Below are 22,125 nucleotides of genomic sequence, written 5' to 3'. Positions count from 1 at the left end.
ACAAGTTGATAGCTAAAATTATAGCTTTAAGGCTCAAGAAACACATGGTAGATATCATATCTCCAATGCAATCTGCATATGTTCCTGGGAGATTGATCTTTGAAAATATTTGTATGGTGCAAGAGCTAGTTCAAGCCATGAAGAAGAAGAAAGGGAGATCTGGTCATTTAGCTCTAAAAATGGATAAGTCAAAAGCCTTTGACAGGCTGGAATGGGTATTCTTGATTGAAGTTCTAAATAAATTTGGTTTCTCTGAGAAGTTTTGCCAGCTCATTTTTCAGTATGTTTCTCAACTACAAATATCGAAATTATGATAAATGTCTCTCCATCATTTCTTTGAAACCTACCATAGGCATTAGACAAGGGGATCCACTATCCCCTTATCTAGTTGGTAGGCTTAGAAACCTACAATATTAAACTGCAAGCACACAGTGTCTATAACATAGATATGGCAAATACAGGTCGATCCCATAGGGAGTTGTAACAATGCGAAGCTAAACTTCTAAGTTCTACTATTACTAATTAAAGACGAAAGAGTTAACAAAGGGGGTTTTGTTTGCCGATACGGCTAGGATTGATGATTATACTAAAGCAACAAATGTAAAAGAAATAAAAATATAACTACGGTTTCAAATCCGCCACCTAAATGCTTAGAACTCCTTAATTTTATATACTAGTTCTCTTTTAATCAAGGAGTTATAGAGGTCCTAGCCTCAAACTACCTTGAAGATGTGATCGATCACTTGCACAAATTGATGATTTAACCTCAAGCCAAAAATCTGTCAAACCCAAGCATTGGTTGTCTTGTTACGGCACAACCAATCAAAGACTGAACTATAAGTGTCAAATCCTAGCATTACATATCTGTTTAAGGCATAGGCAATCACAAATTGAACTAAATCAGTTTTCAAAGCTTGAATACATAACAAAGAATTGATCAAACTACCAAGGATGCATGACATACAAGGTGAAAGTAAATTGTTATGAATCCAGAGATTAAATCATACTTCTCAGTATAAATTCATGGAGAACCAGTAGAACAAAATCAAGCAATTCTAATTATTTAGGGGTTTCATCTCAACCCTAGTTAGAAAAATAAAACACGAAGAAAACTGAAATTAAACCTAAATTATTACTAAGGCTTGGTGCATCGGCTACTCCGGGCATGCCTTTTTCATCACAAACCCACTCCAAATTTATACACAATTTTCACCAAAATGTCAACAATAAACAAGTATGAAATTAGGTATAATAGTTATGCTGCTTACTAGTTGTCTGACATCAATTGAACCACTTGACTCTTGATTGCTCACTGTCTTCAGTATGGTGCTGTGGTGAATGCATTGATTTCCTCAATACTCAATCTCCATCAATACCCATTCCTCTTTCATCGAATGCGTACGGCTAACCCTAGAATCATATAGGTTAGTAAAAGAAATTTGAGAAATTGAGTTGCTGGTAGAATGAATGGATGAATGAGTGTTTTACAAGGGAAATCAATTGGATAGAGGTATGGGAGAGGTGGAGTAGATGGAGAGGTGTGAGTTTGTGGTGGTTGGAGTACACAGTAGAGAGCATGGAGTGAATTGGGAGAAAACTTGAAGCTTCTGGTCGTGAAGATATTTTGGGAGAAAAAGGGGGAGGCGATCTGGTGTTGAGCGAGAACATCAAATTCGATGAAACGGGTACATAAACGGGTCAGGCCTTGGGTTTGTTTGAAACTTCTTCTATTAAGCCCACTTCTTCTTTTAAGCACTATGCAAACGGATTGCAAGAGCAATTGGAAGCGGAATGCAACCTTCTTTTGCGCGACATTTTTTCTACACTTCACATAGCCATTCTGCGAAGCTCTTTCTTTCTGCCTCTGACCCCCAATTATCTGCTCCTTTTGCTTCTCTAAGCATCCAAGCTTTATTTACTACCTAAAAACATAAAATAAATTAGCAAAATTAATTATTCTCGAAAACAACGAAAATACAGAATTTGGGATAAAATGGAAAACTAAAGCACAAAAGATGAGATAAATGCCAATAAAAAGATATAGGATTATGCAATATTTGGCACTCATCAAATACCCGCAAACCTGAATTTTGCTCGTCCACGAGTAAAACAAAAACTAAGAAAATCCTACCTACACCACTGTCGGTGGTCTCTCGATTGCATTTAGAGAATGCAATAAGCCTTTTAAACCACTAAGTGTCCCTAGTAGACGAGTTGAAGTCTCGTGAAGGTTTGCTTAGAATACACCCACAAAGTTCTAGGTCAAATGAGAGATCGTCTTGTATGATTTGTAACATCTGCATCTCAGATTTATCTCACAACAATTGAGTATGTCAATCTATCTTTCAAAGGCACAAGGCACAAGTGACACACACTAATTCAGATTTAGCACACTGATTCCAGTATAATTTTTTTTGTGCAGTTAGATGGAGAGACATTTTTTCATTATTTTGAACGGTTTAATGAATTGTTGTTTGAGTGTCCTCACCAAGGCTTTGAGAAGTGGAGACTGGTCGCTATTATTTACGAAGGATTATACTTTAATTCTCGAGCCTTGGTTGAGTCTATGTGTAATGGTGATTTCATTGATAAAACTGTGGACGATGCATGGTTATTCTTGGTTGAACTTGCATAGAAAACCCATCAATGGGAATCCTTTAGAGAAACTAGGACAGTGTCACATGATATGGGTAATCTCCATGAGTTAGAGTTTGATTCTGACTCTGGTACAAACATGAATTGCATGACTAGGAGAGTCGAAACTCTAGAAAGGTGTGCAAATGAATATATTGTTTTCCATAACTCATGTACCCAAACTGAACTTCATGCTTGTATTTCTTGTGATAATACAGAACACTTGGTTGATAACTCCCCTGAATTACATGCCATTAAACAGTCTAGAGTAAACAAATACAATTTTGCTCGGACGACATATGGACAAACTCCTGAATGTCCATTTGTTAGTGACCCTTATGCACAATCATGTACTGAATATCCATCCTAAATGAAGATACACTCTGTTGGAGATCCTATTCCCCTTGAACAACTTAATATGCTTTTAAAAATGAATCTGATTCAATTACAAAATGGGGGAATTCGAGATGAAATTTTTTTTTTGTCCTAATGAAATAAATTGTGAAAATAGTGTGTCCATTCTTACTCATGCAACTGATATTGAATATGAACCTGTTTTAGAAACAAACGAATGGACTGGAAATACTATACTTTCTGATGGGATAAACTATTCATGTTACGATGACGATGATAATGACTTAGCGTTAAAACAACATGTCCAGTCTGAAAATGTTGTTATGGAATCTTCTGTTTCTGAGACATTAGGCTCCATTCATGCAACTTCGAAAAATGATGTCTCTTCTAATTTTCTTGTTCGTAACATTGAAATTTTGGATGATGTTGATACTGATTTGGGTCTTGAACAATTTTGTGAAGGTGAGCATGATGCACAACTCATGCATGACTTAGGGAAGGTTGACTTGTGTGATGACAGTAATAATCATATGCATAAAAATAACTTTGATATGTCTAGTTCCCTGCCTAGGTCACAATATGTTGTTTCTTCTGATTTTGATTTGGGTACTTTGGATAATCATGATACTAATTTGGGTTTTGTTGATTTGTTCAATGACTGTGAGCATGAGACGTCTATTCTTGTTTCTGACTAGGGGAAAACGGAATTGTGTTGTCATACTTTTGATCCTGAACATGAATATAACTTAGACGCATCTGATTTCCTGTCTAAGTCACAAACTAAGACTCTTCCACCCAGCCTAGATTTTGCCTGTAAAGATATTGTAAAAACCAACTTTTCTGAAAATACCTAATCTAGGACTGGAACTGTGTGCTTCTCAAGTCCTTCTGGACTATTTTTGCGGCTAAATATAATGTCTTTGAGGATCCACAGTTGGAATTTACTCATGTCTCTCCATTTGTCCCTGAACAATCCATTTTGAATTAGATCTTGTGCGTGCTACACCCCTAAAATTGCTAGATTTTGTGTCCAAAATTACATCGTTTGAAAATTTCAGGTTTGGGGGTAGGTCATTAATATCTGCAGTCTTACTTACCTTGTCATGTTATATATGCTTGAAGCTGTCATTATTTCTGCATGTCGTTTTCTGGGTTGATCCTCAACTCTTTATGTTGTATATATATGATGAATTTTCTTTATATATAATTCAGTAGGTAATATTACAATTTCTCTCTTGAGTCAGTTGAGTCTTATTTTTCTTTTCCTGTATATATTGTGCTAATCCAATATGCTATCAGATGAGTTCTTGTTGGATTCTAGCATTGAATAATGGAGTTCAAAACTTGCTTTCACCGACACCCGGTAATCTCTTTCCTTTTCCTCTACGCAGCATGGTTCTCTTGGTATGTTGTAGTATAATTATGATCATCTTTAGAAACATTGAGGATAATGTTTAGTTTAGGTTTGGGGGTGAAGAGTAGATACCATGTGATTGTCACTGTGCTATAATTGAAGCTGAACTCTGCCATGTTAAAAAAAAAATTGTTGAGATCATCCTCCTTGATTTGTAGTATCTGCATGTATAATAATTTTAGGATTCTCGATCTAGATGATGAGATACAAGTTTGATATCTTTTTGATTCTAGCACTACAAGATGTGAGTTCGATTTACATTACTTTTTGAGCATGTGATATGAAACTTGCACTTGAACGGTCTATCAAGCATGTATAGCGTCTGATTTTCGTAATCCAGTAGACTGCCAATTATCTAGAATACCTATGAGACTTGACTAGCTTGTTCTTTGGTCGGCTGGGATAGTAGTTGGTGTATATGTTATGAAAAACGACCATTGAATGTTACTTTGTGCATCGAAAAGGGATGCCTCTTGCTATAATGTTAATACAATGTATCTGTTTTTTTTATGTAAATTCGTTGTAGTATAGTGGTAAGTATTCCCGCCTGTCACGCGGGTGACCCGGGTTCGATCCCCGGCAACGGCGCCAAAAACTTGGTAGGCTTAGAAACCTACAATATTAAACTGCAAGTGCACAGTGTCTATAACATAGATATGACAAATACAGGTCAATCCCACGGGGAGTTGTAACGATGCGAAGCTAAACTTATAAGTTTTACTATTACTAATTAAAGACGAAAGAGTTAACAAAGGGGGTTTTGTTTGCCGATACGGCTAGGATTGATGATTATACTAAAGCAACAAATGTAAAAGAAATACAAAGATATCTACGGTTTCAAATCCGCCACCTAAATGCTTAGAACTCCTTAATTTGATATACTAGTTCTCTTTTAATCAAGGAATTATAGAGTTTATAGCCTCAAACTACCTTGAAGATGTGATGGATCACTTGCACAAATTGATGATTTAACCTCAAGTCAAAAATCTGTCAAACCCAAGCATTGGTTGTCTTGTTACGGCACAACCAATCAAAGACTGAACTATAAGTGTCAATTCCTAGCATTACCTATCTGTTTAAGGCATAGGAAATCACAAATTGAACTAAATCAGTTTTCAAAGCTTGAATACATAACAAAAAATTGATCAAACTACCAAGGATGCATGACATACAAGGTGAAAGTAAATTGTTATGAATTCAGATATTAAATCATACTTCTCAGTATAAATTCATGGAGATCAAGTAGAACAAAATCAAGCAATTCTAATTATTTAGGGGTTTCATCTCAACCCTAGTTAGAAAACTAAAACATGAAGAAAACTGAAATTAAACCTAAATTATTACCAAGGCTTGGTGCACCGGCTACTCCGGGCATGCCTTTTTCATCACAAACCCACTCCAAATTTATACACAATTTTCACCAAAATGTCAACAATAAACAACTATGAAATTAGGTATAATAGTTGTGTTGCTTACTAGTTGTCTGACATCAATTGAACCACTTGAATCTTGATTGCTCATTGTCTTCAGTATGGTGTTGTGGTGAATACATTGATTTCCTCAACACTCAATCTCCATCAATACCCATTCCTCTTTCACCGAATGCGTACGGCTAACCCTAGAATCATATAGGTTAGCAAAAGAAATTTGATAAATTGAGTTGCTGGCAGAATGAATGGATGAATGAGTGTTTTACAAGGGAAATCAATTGGATAGAGGTCTGGGAGAGGTGGAGTAGATGGAGAGGTGTGAGGTCGTGGTGGTTGGAGTACACAGTAGAGAGCATGGAGTGAATTGGGAGAAAACTTGAAGCTTCCGGTCGTGAAGATATTTTGGGAGAAAAAGGGGGAGGCGATTTGGTGTTGAGAGAGAGCATCAAATTCGATGAAACGGGTACATAAACGGGTCAGGCCCTGGGTTTGTTTGAAACTTCTTCTATCAAGCCCACTTCTTCTTTTAAGCACTATCAAACGGATTGCAAGAGGAGTTGGAAGAGAAATGCAACCGTCTTTTGCGCGACATTTCTTCTACACTTCTCACAGCCATTCCGCGAAGCTCTTGCTTTCTGCCTCTGACCCTCAATTCTCTGGTCCTTTTGCTTCTCTAAGCATCCAAGCTTTATTTACTACCTAAAAACATAAAAATAAATTAGCAAAAATAATAATTCTCGAAAACAACGAAAATACAGAATTTGGGATAAAATTGAAAACTAAAGCACAAAAGATGAGATAAATGCCAATAAAAAGATGTAAGATTATGCAATATTTGGCACTCATCACTAGTCATCCTTGCAATGGAGGCTTTTTCTAGGAACTTAAACACTGTGAAACTAACAAACAACTTACAGATATGAAAATCTTAAGATCTTCCCCTAAGATTAATCACTTATTGTTTGCAGATGATTGTCTTTTATTCTGCAAAGCAAATTTAGATCAAACAAGAAAGCTACTTCAATTGATAGAAGAATTTAGCTCATGCTCTGCTCTGGCCAGCTAATCAACTTTCATAAATCTGCAGTATACTTGAGCAAGAATATGAGTCCTTCTCACTGTCATACAATAAGTGGTATTCTGCAAGTAAGACAAATGGATTTGAATGAAGAAAAATACTTGGGCATACCTTTTTTTATTGGCAGGAAGAAAAAAATACCATCTTCCATCCTCAAGAATAAAATGGAGGCAAGGCTCACAAAATGGAGATGTATCAATATGTCGGATTCAGCAAGGTCTGTAATGATAAGAAATGTTACTAATGCAATCCATGTTCATCATATATTAAGTTTCAAACTCCCTCATACAACCATCAAAAATATGAGTTCTACACAGTAAAAATTCTGGAGGAAAAAGAAGTCAAATAAAGGCAGACAACTCATAACATGGAAGAGGATTAATACTCCAAAAGAAGAAGGAGGATTATGGTTCGGGGATCTTCATATATTCGACAGGGCCCTGCTAGCCAAATCTGCATGGAGATTATGTACTGATAAAACTTCAATTTGTGCAAAATCTCTCCAAGAAAAGTTTTTCCAAGTGGTCAAGTATTTGATATCAAGAAAAAACCTAATTCTACATGGTCCTGGACAAGTATCAGTTTTGAGATGAATTTCATCCAAAAATACAGCTTTTGGACTCTTGGTACTGGTCACAATATATTATTCACAATAACTAATGCTCCTCCTATACCTAAAACTGGTAGCACTAATTATGCACAATACAAGTATGTATACCAACTTTTTACTGTTGATTCTACTGAATGGGATGATGATATGATTCATTCTCTTTTTGAAACTCAAACTGCAAGACTAGTTCTCAACATCTCTATAATTCCTAGCTATGGAGATAAATTGGTTTGGACCCTAGAAAATAATTGATTATTTTCAGTAAAGTCGGATTATAGGAGGATGTTTGAGGAAAGAAATTTTAACCAGACAGTAAATGTTGGTGTGAAGAGTGTTTTCGAAAAATTGTGGAAATTACCTCTTCTTCCTAGAATTATTCAATTCTTATGAAAGTGTGTGAAGGATGTTCTACATACTAGAGATGTGGTGGCTCATGTTATCACTGATGGAGATTACAGTTGTCCTTTCTGCATTCAAGTACTTGAAACTTGTTCTCACCGCATTCTAGAATGCTCTCAGTGGTCTGGTTTGCAGTAATGGGTCTTCATATTCAAACTAATACTATTCTCAAAGAATAGATATTCAATCACTTCATGAAGCTTCAATCTGGCCAAATTGATGAAGACATTATCTGTAGAATTGCAATTATTGCCTGGTGCATTTGGTCGCAAAGATGTGATAGAGTTTTCAAAGGAACTACTGCTACAGTTGACTGCATAATCCAAAATTGCAGGAAATATATCTTAGAATACAGTGAAATGTCTAGAAGGCGCTCTCATAATACAAGTAGACAAATTAGATCTAACTTGCATTGGACTCCTCCTCCTAATGGATATCTTACTATAAATTCTGATGGTTCTTTTCTTAATAATACTGGTGGCATTGGTCTAATTTCTCGTGATTTTGCAGGTACATTCAAGGGTTCAAAATGCATCTTCTTAGCTGCGTCAGTAAGTCCAGAGCATGCAGAGTGTAGAGGTCTGTGGGAAGCAGTTTCATGGGCAAAAGAAAGTAACTTGCAGCATGTTAGGTTTGAACTGGACTCTAAGCTAGTGGCTGAAGCGGTGAATGGCGAGAAATATAACTGTGACTGGACAATACATAATCTTACTCGAGATATTAAGAATTTATTTAAGAATTTTAATTCCTGACAATGTTCTTATGTGTCAAAGGAAAAAAATAAAATAGTTGATGTTCTGTCAAAGTTAGCTAGAGTTGATATACTGAACAAAATTTGGCTATTTGATCCCCTAGTTTGATTTCTGTACAACTAGCAGAGGAAGCAAACTATGTAATTGTTTAAACTCCTCAATATATCCTCTTTCAGTTTAAAGAAAAGAGAGATCCTGTTACTTTCAAAATTAGGCAGATTAGTCTACTTCCTTTTGACGTTTAATCCCCATCCAATGATCCATATGAGAACGATCATCTATACCACCGTCTACATACACAATGGACTGGCAAAAGATGTGGAGATTAAAAGATAAAAACCAATTAGCAATGAGTGAAGATGCCTAAACAGGCTACACTTATACTTTTTTTTTTAAGATGACGGGTAATGGATACAGTTTTTGAACCCGACCCGGTTATCAGCACCCACAGACGGATATAAACAATTCTGTACAATCTTCCTCCTTCCGAATTTTAGTGATACAAGTAGGCTACAAACGTTTTGTGGTATGGGTTCTTCATCTTTAAGACTAATTCGTTTGTAACCTCCATCTTCCATTGTGTCTATACTTCGGTCTTTTGGGTATCTTACGTAAAACCACATGTAATTATAGAGATGATCATGTATAGTTTGTTTCCATAGATTATCCATATAAAAATCATGATTGATGAACTAATGTTTACTGATATTCATTCTACTAGGTTATAATTTATCTGACCTATTATGAGAAACATACATTTCAATGCTCAACAACTATTTGATAAAATGCCTTATAGAAGTGCCTTGAAATCTGTTGGAGTTTAAGGATCCTAAAGGGATTTTGATGAGTGGGTATTGTTTATATGCGGTTTTCTAGTAATGGGTCCGCATAATAATTTCTATATTTATGGTTTATTGAATCTCATTACACATAGGAACCTCTATACACGGACAGAATGGAAGATAGGTGAAATAACTTGGCTGTTATATGTTTGGATGCAGCAAGGTGGTAAGGCTATTAATTGCACAAGTGCTTGCTGTGATTTCTCAGAAGTACAAGTCTGCACTTGGAAGATGCAAACAAGACCAAGAAGACTCATGCTATCAGGAGATGCTTCACTAAATATCAGGTGCATTTTTTTTACTTTGCTTACCTATTTCTGTTCCTCTTTACCCTGCAAAGCTAGAGGATAGGATGCTTTTGTAGACAAAAATTCAGTTAATTAGCACTGATGCAGTCTTAAACTCTTAATTAGCATTTACCAAACAGAATTGGATCTCTATTATTTGACTTATTAGTGCTAGAATTTAAGGCTACATAAACAAAAACCCCTTTTGTTTACTTGAGCTACTGTTGTTATTATGCAATCAACTTATTATTTTATGATTTTTAGCTGTGGATTCTGTTCGTTGTTTACCATTTTAAGAGTATCATCGTTTAAATTGAAACAAGAGAATAATATTGGATACCATGGTGGTGAAATGGCCAACGAGATTATGATAAGAGAGTTGAATTCATACATTGCATTTACTATTCATGCCACTGCTGTTTAATGTTGTTTTCAGATCTTCTTTTCAAGTGTTTCTCTGTGCGGAAACGCTTGGAGGTTAACCTCCCTTGTTCAGTATTAAAAGATACATAACAGATCTTTTGCTGCAACTTCATTGTCTATACTCGGTGCATCTTATTGGCTTTATTTGAGTGACGGTAAAGTATCTTATCTGATTCTCAAAATTACATTCAGGGATTTGTCATACAACACAGGACTGACTATCCCCCTACCGCCATCAATTGGGAGTTTGAAGAAGCCGACGAATTTGTGAGAGTGTAAAGCTTTAGTACAATGGTTGCCTTATTCAGGTATTTGTTATATTAGACTATTACTTACAGCTACTTACAGCATTGTTTTATTTGAATCTCGGGATCCTGGTTGGAAGCGGTTTCTCTGGACCAATCCCATCTGAAATAATATCTCTGCCAAGACTAGTCTTTCTGTAAGAAGTCTTACTTTTTAGAAATTGTTTTATACTTTGGATTCAATTAGTATTAAGTTGTCTTCTAATCACATCTCCCACGTAAATTAGAACAAGGAACAAGGAATTACAGTTTTGAGATATCAGCGTTGATTATCTCACAGACCTAAAATCCTCACACTGTGTTTTTTTTTTAATTTGTTTGTCTAGAAGGACAAGTTTGTGTTTAAACATGTGGTAGCATAGGATGTTACAGGACTACAAACTCCTCTTTCCAAATAATTGTATGCAAGTGAGTTTCTCTTGTACTCAGTACATATCTTAGGAAAACCCAATACAAGCAACAATTGCTATAGCAGCATTTTGTGTTTTATGACTAGATTAGGCAACCAAAAGGCACCTAAAATCAGCGTTACAGAACTGATTATGCGAGGTATTTTCTCCGTTCTTCATTTTTAAATAGGTATTTTGTGTTTTCTATTTATTCTATTTTTCGGGGGTGGTATCACTTGTGTTGGTTTTTAGTTGTGTATTTCTTTGTCTTCGGTCGCCCCCCCACCGCGTGCGGTGATCTAGTAGTAAGATAGTTGAGAAATGAACATAAGAAATGGGGTTTGAATTGAAACTACGAAAAAAACCATTGTTGCTCGAGGTGTGTTTGATGAAAATCTTCAAACGAATCGACGTGGATAAGAAATTTCAAATCAAAATGTTTTGTTTGGGAGGAGTATTAGGTGATTTGTTGGTAGCTGGGGAATGTAGACACTCCAAATTGTATATAGTCCGCAAGTACAATTGAAACTCCAAAACCCACAGTTTTTTCCATAAGATTATGATTTTGGTATTAGTTTGGTGGTTTCAATTTTTTGAATACTGAAATTTATGAATGTAGTTCTCTAATTGGTTTTTTTTTCCCTTTAGATAGACCTAGCTGGGGCAGCTGGAAGTATGCTCAAACGTACTACTACGGTGGGTCGATTGTCAGTTTATAACGTGATTCTGCTATACATTTGTGCTTCTCTTGACCAAATAAATATGTGAGTGTTTGTATTTTTGTTGGGATTCAATGCACTTTATAGGTCTTTCTGTTTATATAGAAGTCATGCAAGATGTTTTGGAATTTAGATTTGAGACATTAATGGAGGGAAAAGTGGTACGGTCATGTATGTATGCTAGCTGTGTATTTTCTTTTGGTGGCGGAACAAATTCTTCCAATATATTACTTTTGGTGTCCAAAACTCAAGTTAAGAAAGAAAAGAAGATCCACGACACCAAATTTTGTGGTCTACCTAGACTTACAGTATGCTCTCTACCAAAAGATGAGAATTTATAGACTTAGCATGCGCATTCACTTCCTAATTACTGAAGTATATCATATGGTTTTGTAGCTTAGAGGGAATTTGATCGCATGGGTCTTTTGTCCAATGGTGCTTCTTATATTTGAGCTATAACTTGCAGGATGGATAGCAAAGTGTTGAATGTTGGGGAGGAGCTACAGCGTGAAACCTTACCTCTGCAAATGGGTTCTCGCCTATACCGATTAAATGGACTCAAATCATCTACTTGGTATGAAGTGAAGATATCATATCCAGCTTCTGTATGTATACTCCTCCTTTTAAAGTAAAAATTTATTTTCAGAATTTTCTTCATGGAAATTCGCTGGAACTGTTGAATAACAGATTCCCGCCAGCTTTTCCATTCAACTGATAAGAGACAAATCAGATATTGGGCACAACTGGAATAGAAGATTACTCAACACAGAGAAACTGATTTTTAAAACTGACAGTAATGATATTCCTAACCACCAGGTTCGATTAAGATTGCAGTTACAGTTGAGGAAGTATTATTTGATGTAGAGGTTGGATCAAAATGAGAAATATGTTGTTGTATCTGTGGAGCCTGCTGGAGTTGTTGCCATTCCTGGCGTAAAGGAGAGGGAGCTCGTCTTATTTAATATAGGTACCCCCAGTTTCTCTTGTTTGCTGCTCTAGTTTATTCTGTGTTATATCCTCATTATACTAGAATAACCAATTCCACTGCATAAATTCAAGCATCTGGCTGTCAATTAGTTTAATCAAGATAGTCATGACCTATGAAATTGCAAATATCCTCAAGTCTTATTTGCCCTTCTGTTGCCTGTGTAACAAAACTCTGCATAATAAACTGAAAAGATCTGAGATAAACCCTTTGATATGGACCTTATCATATAAGCAGAACCTTTTTCATTTTTGTTCTTTTTTTGGATGTATACATTTTGCTACATTAGTAAATTGATCTTCTAAACTGAACAATATGTATTTTAGAATGCATAAACAGTATTGTGGATCCATGAGTCAATCTTGAGTTTTGCGAATGTTGAGGATCACGTACAACTTGTCATTTATTCCATAATCAACATCAGAGCGATCTCTCAAGCTTATTTGCAATAACATGAAGACAGACACTCTGGCGCATGTGTAGAGTAAATTTGATCCAGGTCCAGAAAAAGCTATTGTCTGTACCAAGTCTAGAGACCATTACTCGCAACCTGTAAAAATTGAGAACCACTAAATCTATAACCGCACTGTGCTCAGCATCTCAATACTAGCATACCTCTTGATCTCAGAACTTTGTTCTCGCATTCGATTCATGTAGCATTTCATAGTCATATACACATTTTTAATATCTAAATTCTTGTGATTGATTATCGCTGTTTATTGATCTTTTATATACAGTTTGTGATGAGCTTCTACTTGGAATCCCACACAAATCTATCTGGGTTGGAGTGCTGGTGCTTGTATGTTTAGGGGTTGCGTGCATTATTCCATCTTTTCTTCCACCATATTTACTAGCGAGGAAAGAAAAATCATAGCTTTGCATCAGCCAACATTGCTCCTCTGTAGTGTAGTCTCTTCATAGGTTTTAGTACATCATTGTCAATGGACATGCCGTAGCAGTTTCCTTGTAATCTATTGAACCATAACGGTGAATTTAGAGAGCGAATTGACAGAATTTTTAACAATAGATCTCTTTTCAACTGGTCATACCAGTTTTCTTGTTTTCGGATGCTGTCTTGCACAGCTAATGCTGCCTTTGATCTTAAAAAAAAAATAACAGTGAATTTAGGGGAACAAATTGGAATTGGTGTTATGAACTCATTTCTTCATCCTATTAGGAATAATAACTCACCAAGTCAATGCAAATAACAAAGTGCTATGAGAACACATGTTTTCTCTTGGTCCACTACTACAAATTGTATTTTGATGTACTGTTTGGAGTCTCATAAAATTATAGAATTTAATAACAAAGTCCTATTATACCACAAACAAAGGATAGAATATGATTATTGTTGTAAATTTGTATCTGAATATAGCTGATTAGCTTAACTTCTATCGTCATCGGAATCATCTTTGTTAATTAGAACATAGTGTATCATAATGTTTGGTGGTGACAGATTAGCTTGCCTGTTTTCCGTTGGCCTTCTGGAATCAGACAAGTTCAGTTCACAAGTTCAGTTCAGTTTTATTTTGGGAGTTGTGTAATGCTTGATCATGAATTTGAATTTTTTTCTCCAGATTGTTTGCCACACCTCTTTCCGACTTACTGACCACATGCATCTGTTGGTAAAGATTTATTGGAAAAGAAATTTATAGTCTGTTTTAGGACGAGAAAGATTTATCTTCACCTAAAAAGGAGAACTTGAAGTCGAAAGCTAATGAAGTGTTATGAACTCTCTTTTCTGTGTCAGATATGATAGATACTACCGGAGTGATTTTGCCAGCCTTGCCTAAAAGAAACAAACCCATAAAAAAGAACATGTATGTTAAAAATGGAGATCAAAATGAACTCAAACGAATCTTTGAGTTTAAACCCAGAGGCTGACGGAAGTCATTCAGAGTGCTACTAGACCTACTTCAAGGAACCTTGAACAGTTGCACAATTTTCCAGCCACAGCTTTTCCACAAACAACACAGATTCAAAAAAGTGGTTCAACACAAACAGGAACACTGATGTAATAAATTCTGGTTCTTTCTAAACCTCCATTTAAGTTGAAGTTAACACGAATTCAACAAAGTTTCAGCCCATAGCAATAAGTATCAAAAAGGGTAGCCAGACAACATAAGAAATTCTTGACTTCGGGACAAACTTAAACAAAATCCGCATATAAACTAAAGAACAGCTATCCTCTACACCTTAAACTCCTTGCCTCATTGTGTTTCCAGCTTACTTCTCTGAAGAGTTAGGTCCTCTCTTCTTGCCAAATCCAACAACTGGTAAGACAAAAAGTGACAAGAAAGAAATTAGTGATTCAATTTCAAAAGTAATAATCAAATAAGAGAAAAAATGAAATACAGATCACAATCAAATACCAAGAAAGTATGTAGTAAAGTGCAGTAACAAATTCAGTGACTGGTGCCTCAGTTCTAAGTTGTGTTCACAGCTGTTAACTCATAGTATATTTAAAACCATCATTGGCACTAGTCAAGGAACACAAAGCATTACCACAAAACAAGCCAAATCCCATTGCACAAACATGATAAACCTAAATTACCATAGAACAAGCCAAATCCTATTGCACAAACAGCATAAACACGATAAACCTAAGAAGAGCTCCAAAATATTTGATAGATAAAAAATGCATCGGAGAGATTCCCAAGACATGTCAACATTTTATTATCCTAAAAATAGGATTTCTGATGTCCCTGTCTGTTTTATCGTCACTTGCAAATTTCAACAAAATCCAAATCCAAAAAAAAAATTGGGAAAAACTCTACAGAAAGGAGAAGTGTTTAGACCCAGAGAGCCTCCCCTGGTAGGTAATCAAAATCAAAATACATTGCACAAACACCTAATTTAACTTTAACGAACCCCTAATTATTTAATGAAAATGCATCAGAGAGATTCCCAAGACGTGTCAACATTTTGATATCCTAAAATAGGATTTCTGATGTCCCTGTCTGTTTTATCATCATTTGCAATTTCAATCATAATCTTGCGCAAATTCGACAATAAAAAAGACATACAAAAAGAAACTATGTTTTAACCAACAGAACCTCCCTTGAGGATCAGGACTTACTACTCTAGGAAAACAAAACATGGCAAGGATGCAACAAGTGAAATACACCTCAATTTAAGCAGAACTTCCATGTACAGACTAGAATCAAAAGAAAGTGAACCCAAAAACTTGCAACACCAACAAAAAAAACAGAACAGGGACCTAGATCAGCATATACCCATCAATCTATAAGACTAAACCACAACTTCATCACTACGATAAGCACAACTAAAGCATCATTTACGCATATTATCACAAAACATAAACAAGACAGTATCAAGTCCAATGAGCCTACAACAATATTAATGCCTAAACCTTCAAACACATCTTTTTTTTATCTATTGTTGTAACTAGTCAGAAATCTCGTGTGGAAAGCACAGCTCATTGCACCTCGAAAGATGCTGCTTTTGCACAAACTTCAGATGTTCATCATCCTACTGTCTCAAACAACATTTTTCATATGTTCCAAAAAAACTACAGAACACTCAAAAATTGTCAATCACAGAAGATTCATGTTCTCATATGCATAAAAACTTAACCTACATTAAAAATCTTCAAAAACAAAAAAACCAATTTCAAAATCCCCAATTATTAAAAAAAGATTCTACAAACAAAAAAAACCATACCAGCTGAAACCCATCTTTTCTTACTAAATCATCAAACCAATTTTAACATCCAAAACACCAAAATCAACAAAAATCTCAATACAGAGACACACACAAATCACATCGAACAACCAGTATACACAAAGAAGATCCTCACAGATATAAATCTCACCAACAAAAAACTCAAAATCAACGAAATAGAGAAGAAGAAGAAGAAAAGTTACCAGCAGTAACGAAACGTCTGTTGTATTGCATCCTCTTGTGAGCTCTGCCTCTAGGCTTCTTCTTCTTGTCTTGTTTAGCTACCTTTGGAGTTTGTCCTCTAACTTTTCCAGCACGAGCCAAAGATCCGTGAACCTTACCTGCACAAAATCAACAGATTTATCAGATTCGGAAAACACACAGATTCAAAATCAAATCAAATCTGATGATAGAATTGAGAGGAGGAGGAGAATAGAGATTGAAGCTGAGATTTACCCATGATTGCAGATTAGGGATGAAGAAAGTTGTTCTTCTATTTTGGGTTTTTGCTGCGGAGGCGAGGAGAGATGGATTGAAAGCTCGTCGGCTGGGAATAAATTAGGGTTAGGGTTTTAAACGAATGTTTATAGTGTGTGACAAGAGTAGGTTTATAGACGGTAGTTATGGTCCTTCGAGTGAATTTGGGTTTTGGACTTTTTGTTTTTGTTACTGGGCTTTATCGTTTGGTGGGTTGTCTGTTCTATTCGGAAGAAACTTGTTTGGGAGTACAAATATCATTTTCCTATCTAGGTGGGTATATAAGGGATGTCCTAACAGTGTGCAGATTACTAAGTTAACCTTAATTATCTTAAATTATTTAAACATCCTTCACCTAAACTAATCGAAATCAAAAATCATTTTAATTCCTAAATTGATTTAAATTATCAAATCGTTTTGAATTTATTTTTCTGTTGGCGATTAATTGATTCATAAATTTTTGATTGTTGATCCAAACCACAAGTATTAAATGAATCATTTGGAGCGTTGCATAAGTCATATTCCTATGTACATGTCAAACAGCTGGTTTTGCCACTTTAGCACGCACTATGGGTATGCCGAAGTGCCAAACATATCGGCTTATATGTCAAATATAACAAATAATAGGCATACACGACAGACTTTCTAGCGAGCGATAGAGTGTTCATTGCTAGATGGTCGAATCATTGTTAGGTGGTCATTCCAGTGCCAGCGATAGTCATTATGCCGCTCGCTGACTTGATCATCGCTCATCATCTCTTCATCCGACGGCCACAATTTTCACCCTCTATAAATACTGAAGTTCAAGCTCATTTCAACTCGCACCAGAATTTCTAAAATCTATGTAAAATTTCTTAACTTCCAATTCTTTTCATCACTTTCCATTTCTTGAAAGAGCATAACTGATAATATGAACATGTCTAAGTTCATAGCAAACCAACAAGCTGACGAAAATCAAAGAGTTGTTAATCGTGCCAATATGCAAAGTCGAATTAGGAGGCGATTACCAATATTTTATTATTGAGGGAGATGAATGCATTTGCAGGAATTATGTTTTTTGTATTGAGACTATATTCAGAGAAGAATCCTGTCACCAAATTTTTTGGGAAAGAATATAGTAAAAACTCTATATATGGAGTTTATTAATATAGGGAGGTATACCAAAAAAAAATTTGCTCGACAAGAAGCTTTAAACATGCTCGGCAAGTTGGAAATATTTTGGCTTCCACAAAAAGGTGCACATGGTACCGAGGTCTTACGCATACGCAAATCAAAAGATGCTATAACAATCCAAAAAATTACATCATTTTCTCAAACAACTATAAATACATATTTTCTTTATCTTAAATTTTGATGTAACAAGGTCTATAATTTTCCGATTATGTCGATTATATTATTGGAGGTAATTTCTTATGGTGGGACTAGAAAAATCTATTAATTTTGAAATATGGAGTTTATTACTATTTATAACAAGCCCAAATTGGGACCATGATTTTTTATTAATATATATAGTTTATTAATATATGGAGTTTTTACTGTATTTAGAAAATTTCAAGAATAAATAGTGAACCCCAACAATCGTGATGTTTCAGGGTTGTCTCATTGTAATAAATAAGGAAATTAGTAAATTTCTTGTTTTACTTCAGGGAGAAAGTCCAAACATGATGGATGGTGAAACTATGATGGAAGTGGAATAAAGGTGTCGTGTGGAATATCGTCGCATCAACGGAAAAGACTTCCCATTTGGAAGTTTTTTCGAAATTTTAAGAAGTTTGCCAAAATATAATACACTCTTTATGTTTTAATTTCTTAATTATCAACTTAATATTTGTTACTAGACGAACCTATAAAAATGTTTCACCAAGGAAAGGTTCGGCTGATACGATATATGAAAGCAAGACGAACCTTTATCTTGTAAGGTTCGTCTCATATTGGAAAGGTAGTTGTATATCTGAATTATATCATAGCAAGCCGAACATAACTATGTGAGCCCCAACTTATAGAAAAACAGACTAAAAAGTACAGGTTCATCCAACAACGATTTTCGTTTGAATAAGCTGAATGTCAAATAAATTTTTTCATACGCCTAGGTTCTCCTTTACAAATATCAGTAGAACGATTCTTCCCAACAAAATTTGGATAGTAATTCTGTAGCCGAACACAAAACTGAACATCGAGAAAAAGTTAGTAAAATAAAATTCAAAGATTAAACATCTTTTACAAGTATACATGTGAATCTGATTTGAATCACACATTTTGGTCACTTCTAATCACTAAAATCTCAGAAACCAAGTTTTTTCTTTTCACTTCTTCTTTTTCCTCTCAAAAACCCTAACTCTTTCACACAAATAATCATATTTCTCTACTAGTTTACCACTAATAACTTTAATGAACCATTAACATAAACCTTACCGACCACTCTCTCATCAAACTCATTTCATTTTATTTTCCTTCTTCTCAAACCTTACCGGCTACTCTCTCATCTTATATTCCATTCCATCATTTTCAAAAGGAATGAACCATCGACTAATTAGTTTGTAATCGCCGATTCGAAAAAATTTATCGTGAATTAGTCGTTTCAAACATGAAGCATATCAAACAAACTACTAAAAACCATAAACATCCTGACCCTAAAATTGGAAATGATATGCAACAATACAAACGAAAAAAAATCAGTTGGTGAAGAAGGAATCCATGAAAGTGAAGAAGTCGAAGAAGTAGCGATATTGAGAAAGAAGGTGATGATATTGACCTAATCTTCTACTTTATTTTGTTGTTTGAATGTCAAATTATGTCATAAAAATTGATTTTGTTGAATTTGAACGTCTGGGTATCTCTCCGTCTACCTTTAGAACTTTTCACGTTTACTTTTAGTCGTCATTATTCGTAGGATGAGTATCACAGAGACTTTTCCACTCTAAAAGTAACTCTAATAATGTTGTACATATTCATCCCAGTACCCTAACGACTAGTGATGTACTATAATTTGTCGTCATGGTTTAAAATTATAGAGCATATCGACTAATAACTATCAAAACCCAATAGTGACACTTTTGTTATTATTATTTTGAATGGTTTTGGAAAACTTACTTCGCGGCTAGGTAACATTCAGCACTTTGTTTCATTTCGACCCTTACGAACAAAAACTTCCAAAAAACAATTTCATGTGTTCAAGTTTACTTTTAGTGAAAGGGTCAAGGTTCTTGGGAAATGTGACATGGTTATATGGGGGTGGAAGATAAAGTCTAAATGAGACATTCTCAATAACCTTGGGTCTAAGTCCACATCATCAATTTGTCTTAATGTTAATTCAAAATTTGCTAGATAAAACCTTGAGTATTGGAGATGATTTTTGTGTTGAAAGTTCTTAAATTTATTTATTTTTTCCATATGTAAATGATCTCCTTAAAAATGTGTTGTTTAGACCTCCACATAGGATGACCTCCACCCCTAGCTAGTTATGAGTATTTGAATATCCTTAGTTTGAACAAGTTGAGAGACATAGAAGTTTCCGATGGAAACACAAAGAGTGATGCATATCTATATTAGACACAGCTGGGAAGCAAGTTTTATGCACCATCCTATTCCACAAGATTTACTGAATTTGCTGCGTTATTGGTTGGAGGTTAATGTGGTTGGATATTGGTAGGCGCCGTTGGGTACGCTGTACTCACCAACTTATGAGCTAAACTGATAAGGACATTGGGGTACAGAAACTTCAAGTACACCTTATAGAATTTTCGTTACTTTCATCATTGACGGTCGAAGTGATGGTTCTTCTTGGATACACCATATAACTATCATTATACCAGCCTCTCTAATCTTTTCATGTCATTCATCACTTCTTCATCCTCTACCAAATTTTGTAGTTTCCCATTTCTAAAGAAATCATAGACCCGATCGGTGAGAATGGCTTTTACCTGTTCTTCTTCCAGTTCAATTTCAACTCCCTTCCTGCAACATATGATCTCCAGAAACATTACACTGAAACTATAAACATCAACTTTAGATGAGACTGGTGTATTTTTAAACCACTCTGGTGCAACATACCCTCTTGTCCCTCTGATCCTCGTATAAGTTCATGTTTGGTTACTCACCAAATGCTTGGCTAATTCGAAGTCGGAAATTCTTGTTGTAAAGTTATCATCGAGTAGTGTGTTTTGTGGCTTTATATCACAATGGATGATTTGCGTGTTGTATTGTTCGTGCAAATACATGAGTCCTCTTGATATACTAAATGCAATTTGGACTCACTAGTTCCAATCTGGTTTACAAATTCCAAAGAGGTGATATTTAAACTGATGCTACTCATAAACTTATATACCAAAAGTCTGTGCTTCCCATCATCGCAGAACCCAAGAAGTCGAACCAAATTATTGTAATGTGTCTGACCTATTGCACTGACTTCGGCTTTTCACCTTCTCCAAACACCTCGTCTAACTTCTTGACTGCAATGAGTTTTGTTGAACCAATTTGTTCAATGGACCCTTTATACACAATGCCAAAAGCACCCCTTCCTAGTTCTTTCTTAAACCCATTTGTTGCCTATTCAAACTCCAAGTAAGTAAATGAACGAATACTGGATATCAAAGTAGTTGACTTGTGTTTCTTTTTTCTCAGCTTCTTGTCCATGAAAAAGTACACCAGAAAGGTTGCAGCAAGTTCCCATATTTAACGTTTATCGAATTTTCGTCGGGCCCAAAATTGGATCAAGATCTTTTTTCGGTAAACCATTGACCTTCCTTGTCTTGAAAAAATAAATCATATTCACAACATCATTAAGCCTACCATCTGGGAGAGGTAACTTCTTCTTCCAGCAAGTTCCCTCTTTGAATAAAGTAATCGCACAAAGACAATCATTCAAGGAAGAACTCCAACAGTTCTGCTTATTATTAGATTCCATCACTTTGTAGTCGGATGTTGGTCAGTTTATTTTTCTCAAGCTCTGCAAATCAAATATATCTGTCACATTCTTTGTGTCTTATTCATGGCATGTTGGTAACATGAAACTCGGTCTGCAATCACTAAATTGGTTATTTGAATGAACCAATTCATAACCAGACGGACATTTACAATTATGCCTTGTATTCTATGTGAGTATACAATAGTTATTATATCCACAATAACTGCTTCCCAATCTACTCTTAACAACGTCACAAATGTCATCAGGCATTAATCGTATAACGGTCCAGAGGCTGTCGGGGTCGGACGTCTTTGGGGGAGAATACTGTGTGAAAACTCCATCAAAATCGAGATTCGCTCTATAATAGACGTCAGTAGATGGGACAATACTATCCCATTTAAGGTTAACAGTACTCCCATTCCTGCTTATAATGTAAATAT

General features: G+C 35.4%; 2 protein-coding genes, 4 non-coding genes and 1 pseudogene across 6 annotated transcripts; 2 read left to right on the top strand and 5 right to left on the bottom strand.

The window, feature by feature from the left end:
* Positions 1-4,918: 4,918 nt before the first annotated feature.
* On the top strand, positions 4,919-4,990 carry TRNAD-GUC. The gene has a single exon. It is a non-coding gene; the product is annotated as a tRNA-Asp (tRNA).
* Positions 4,991-9,528: 4,538 nt separating this feature from the next.
* Positions 9,529-13,743, top strand: LOC113315139. Its single transcript, XM_026563447.1, has 7 exons — positions 9,529-9,800; positions 10,416-10,531; positions 11,566-11,681; positions 12,103-12,241; positions 12,324-12,462; positions 12,523-12,603; positions 13,359-13,743. Exons 3-7 carry the CDS (start codon positions 11,593-11,595, stop codon positions 13,493-13,495), a joined length of 585 nt encoding a protein of 194 aa, XP_026419232.1. The 5' UTR covers positions 9,529-9,800; positions 10,416-10,531; positions 11,566-11,592; the 3' UTR covers positions 13,496-13,743.
* Positions 13,744-14,608: 865 nt separating this feature from the next.
* Positions 14,609-16,902, bottom strand: LOC113319600 (40S ribosomal protein S30). The gene is made up of 3 exons (XM_026567849.1): positions 16,762-16,902; positions 16,509-16,646; positions 14,609-14,894 (listed from the first exon to the last, which is right to left on the bottom strand). Exons 1-3 carry the CDS (start codon positions 16,763-16,765, stop codon positions 14,848-14,850), a joined length of 189 nt encoding a protein of 62 aa, XP_026423634.1. The 5' UTR covers positions 16,766-16,902; the 3' UTR covers positions 14,609-14,847.
* On the bottom strand, positions 15,034-15,105 carry LOC113319837. Its single transcript, XR_003345818.1, has one exon. It is a non-coding gene; the product is annotated as a small nucleolar RNA Z267 (small nucleolar RNA).
* LOC113319853 lies at positions 15,259-15,352 on the bottom strand. Its single transcript, XR_003345832.1, has one exon. It is a non-coding gene; the product is annotated as a small nucleolar RNA R44/J54/Z268 family (small nucleolar RNA).
* LOC113319852 lies at positions 15,511-15,603 on the bottom strand. Its single transcript, XR_003345831.1, has one exon. It is a non-coding gene; the product is annotated as a small nucleolar RNA R44/J54/Z268 family (small nucleolar RNA).
* Positions 16,903-20,460: 3,558 nt separating the features above from the next.
* On the bottom strand, positions 20,461-21,414 carry LOC113316562 (annotated as a pseudogene).
* Positions 21,415-22,125: the final 711 nt, after the last annotated feature.

This window comes from Papaver somniferum, chromosome 10 (assembly GCF_003573695.1).
Source record: "Papaver somniferum cultivar HN1 chromosome 10, ASM357369v1, whole genome shotgun sequence".
NCBI classification, from domain to species: domain Eukaryota; kingdom Viridiplantae; phylum Streptophyta; class Magnoliopsida; order Ranunculales; family Papaveraceae; genus Papaver; species Papaver somniferum.
This window is presented reverse-complemented; position numbering and strand designations above follow the sequence as displayed.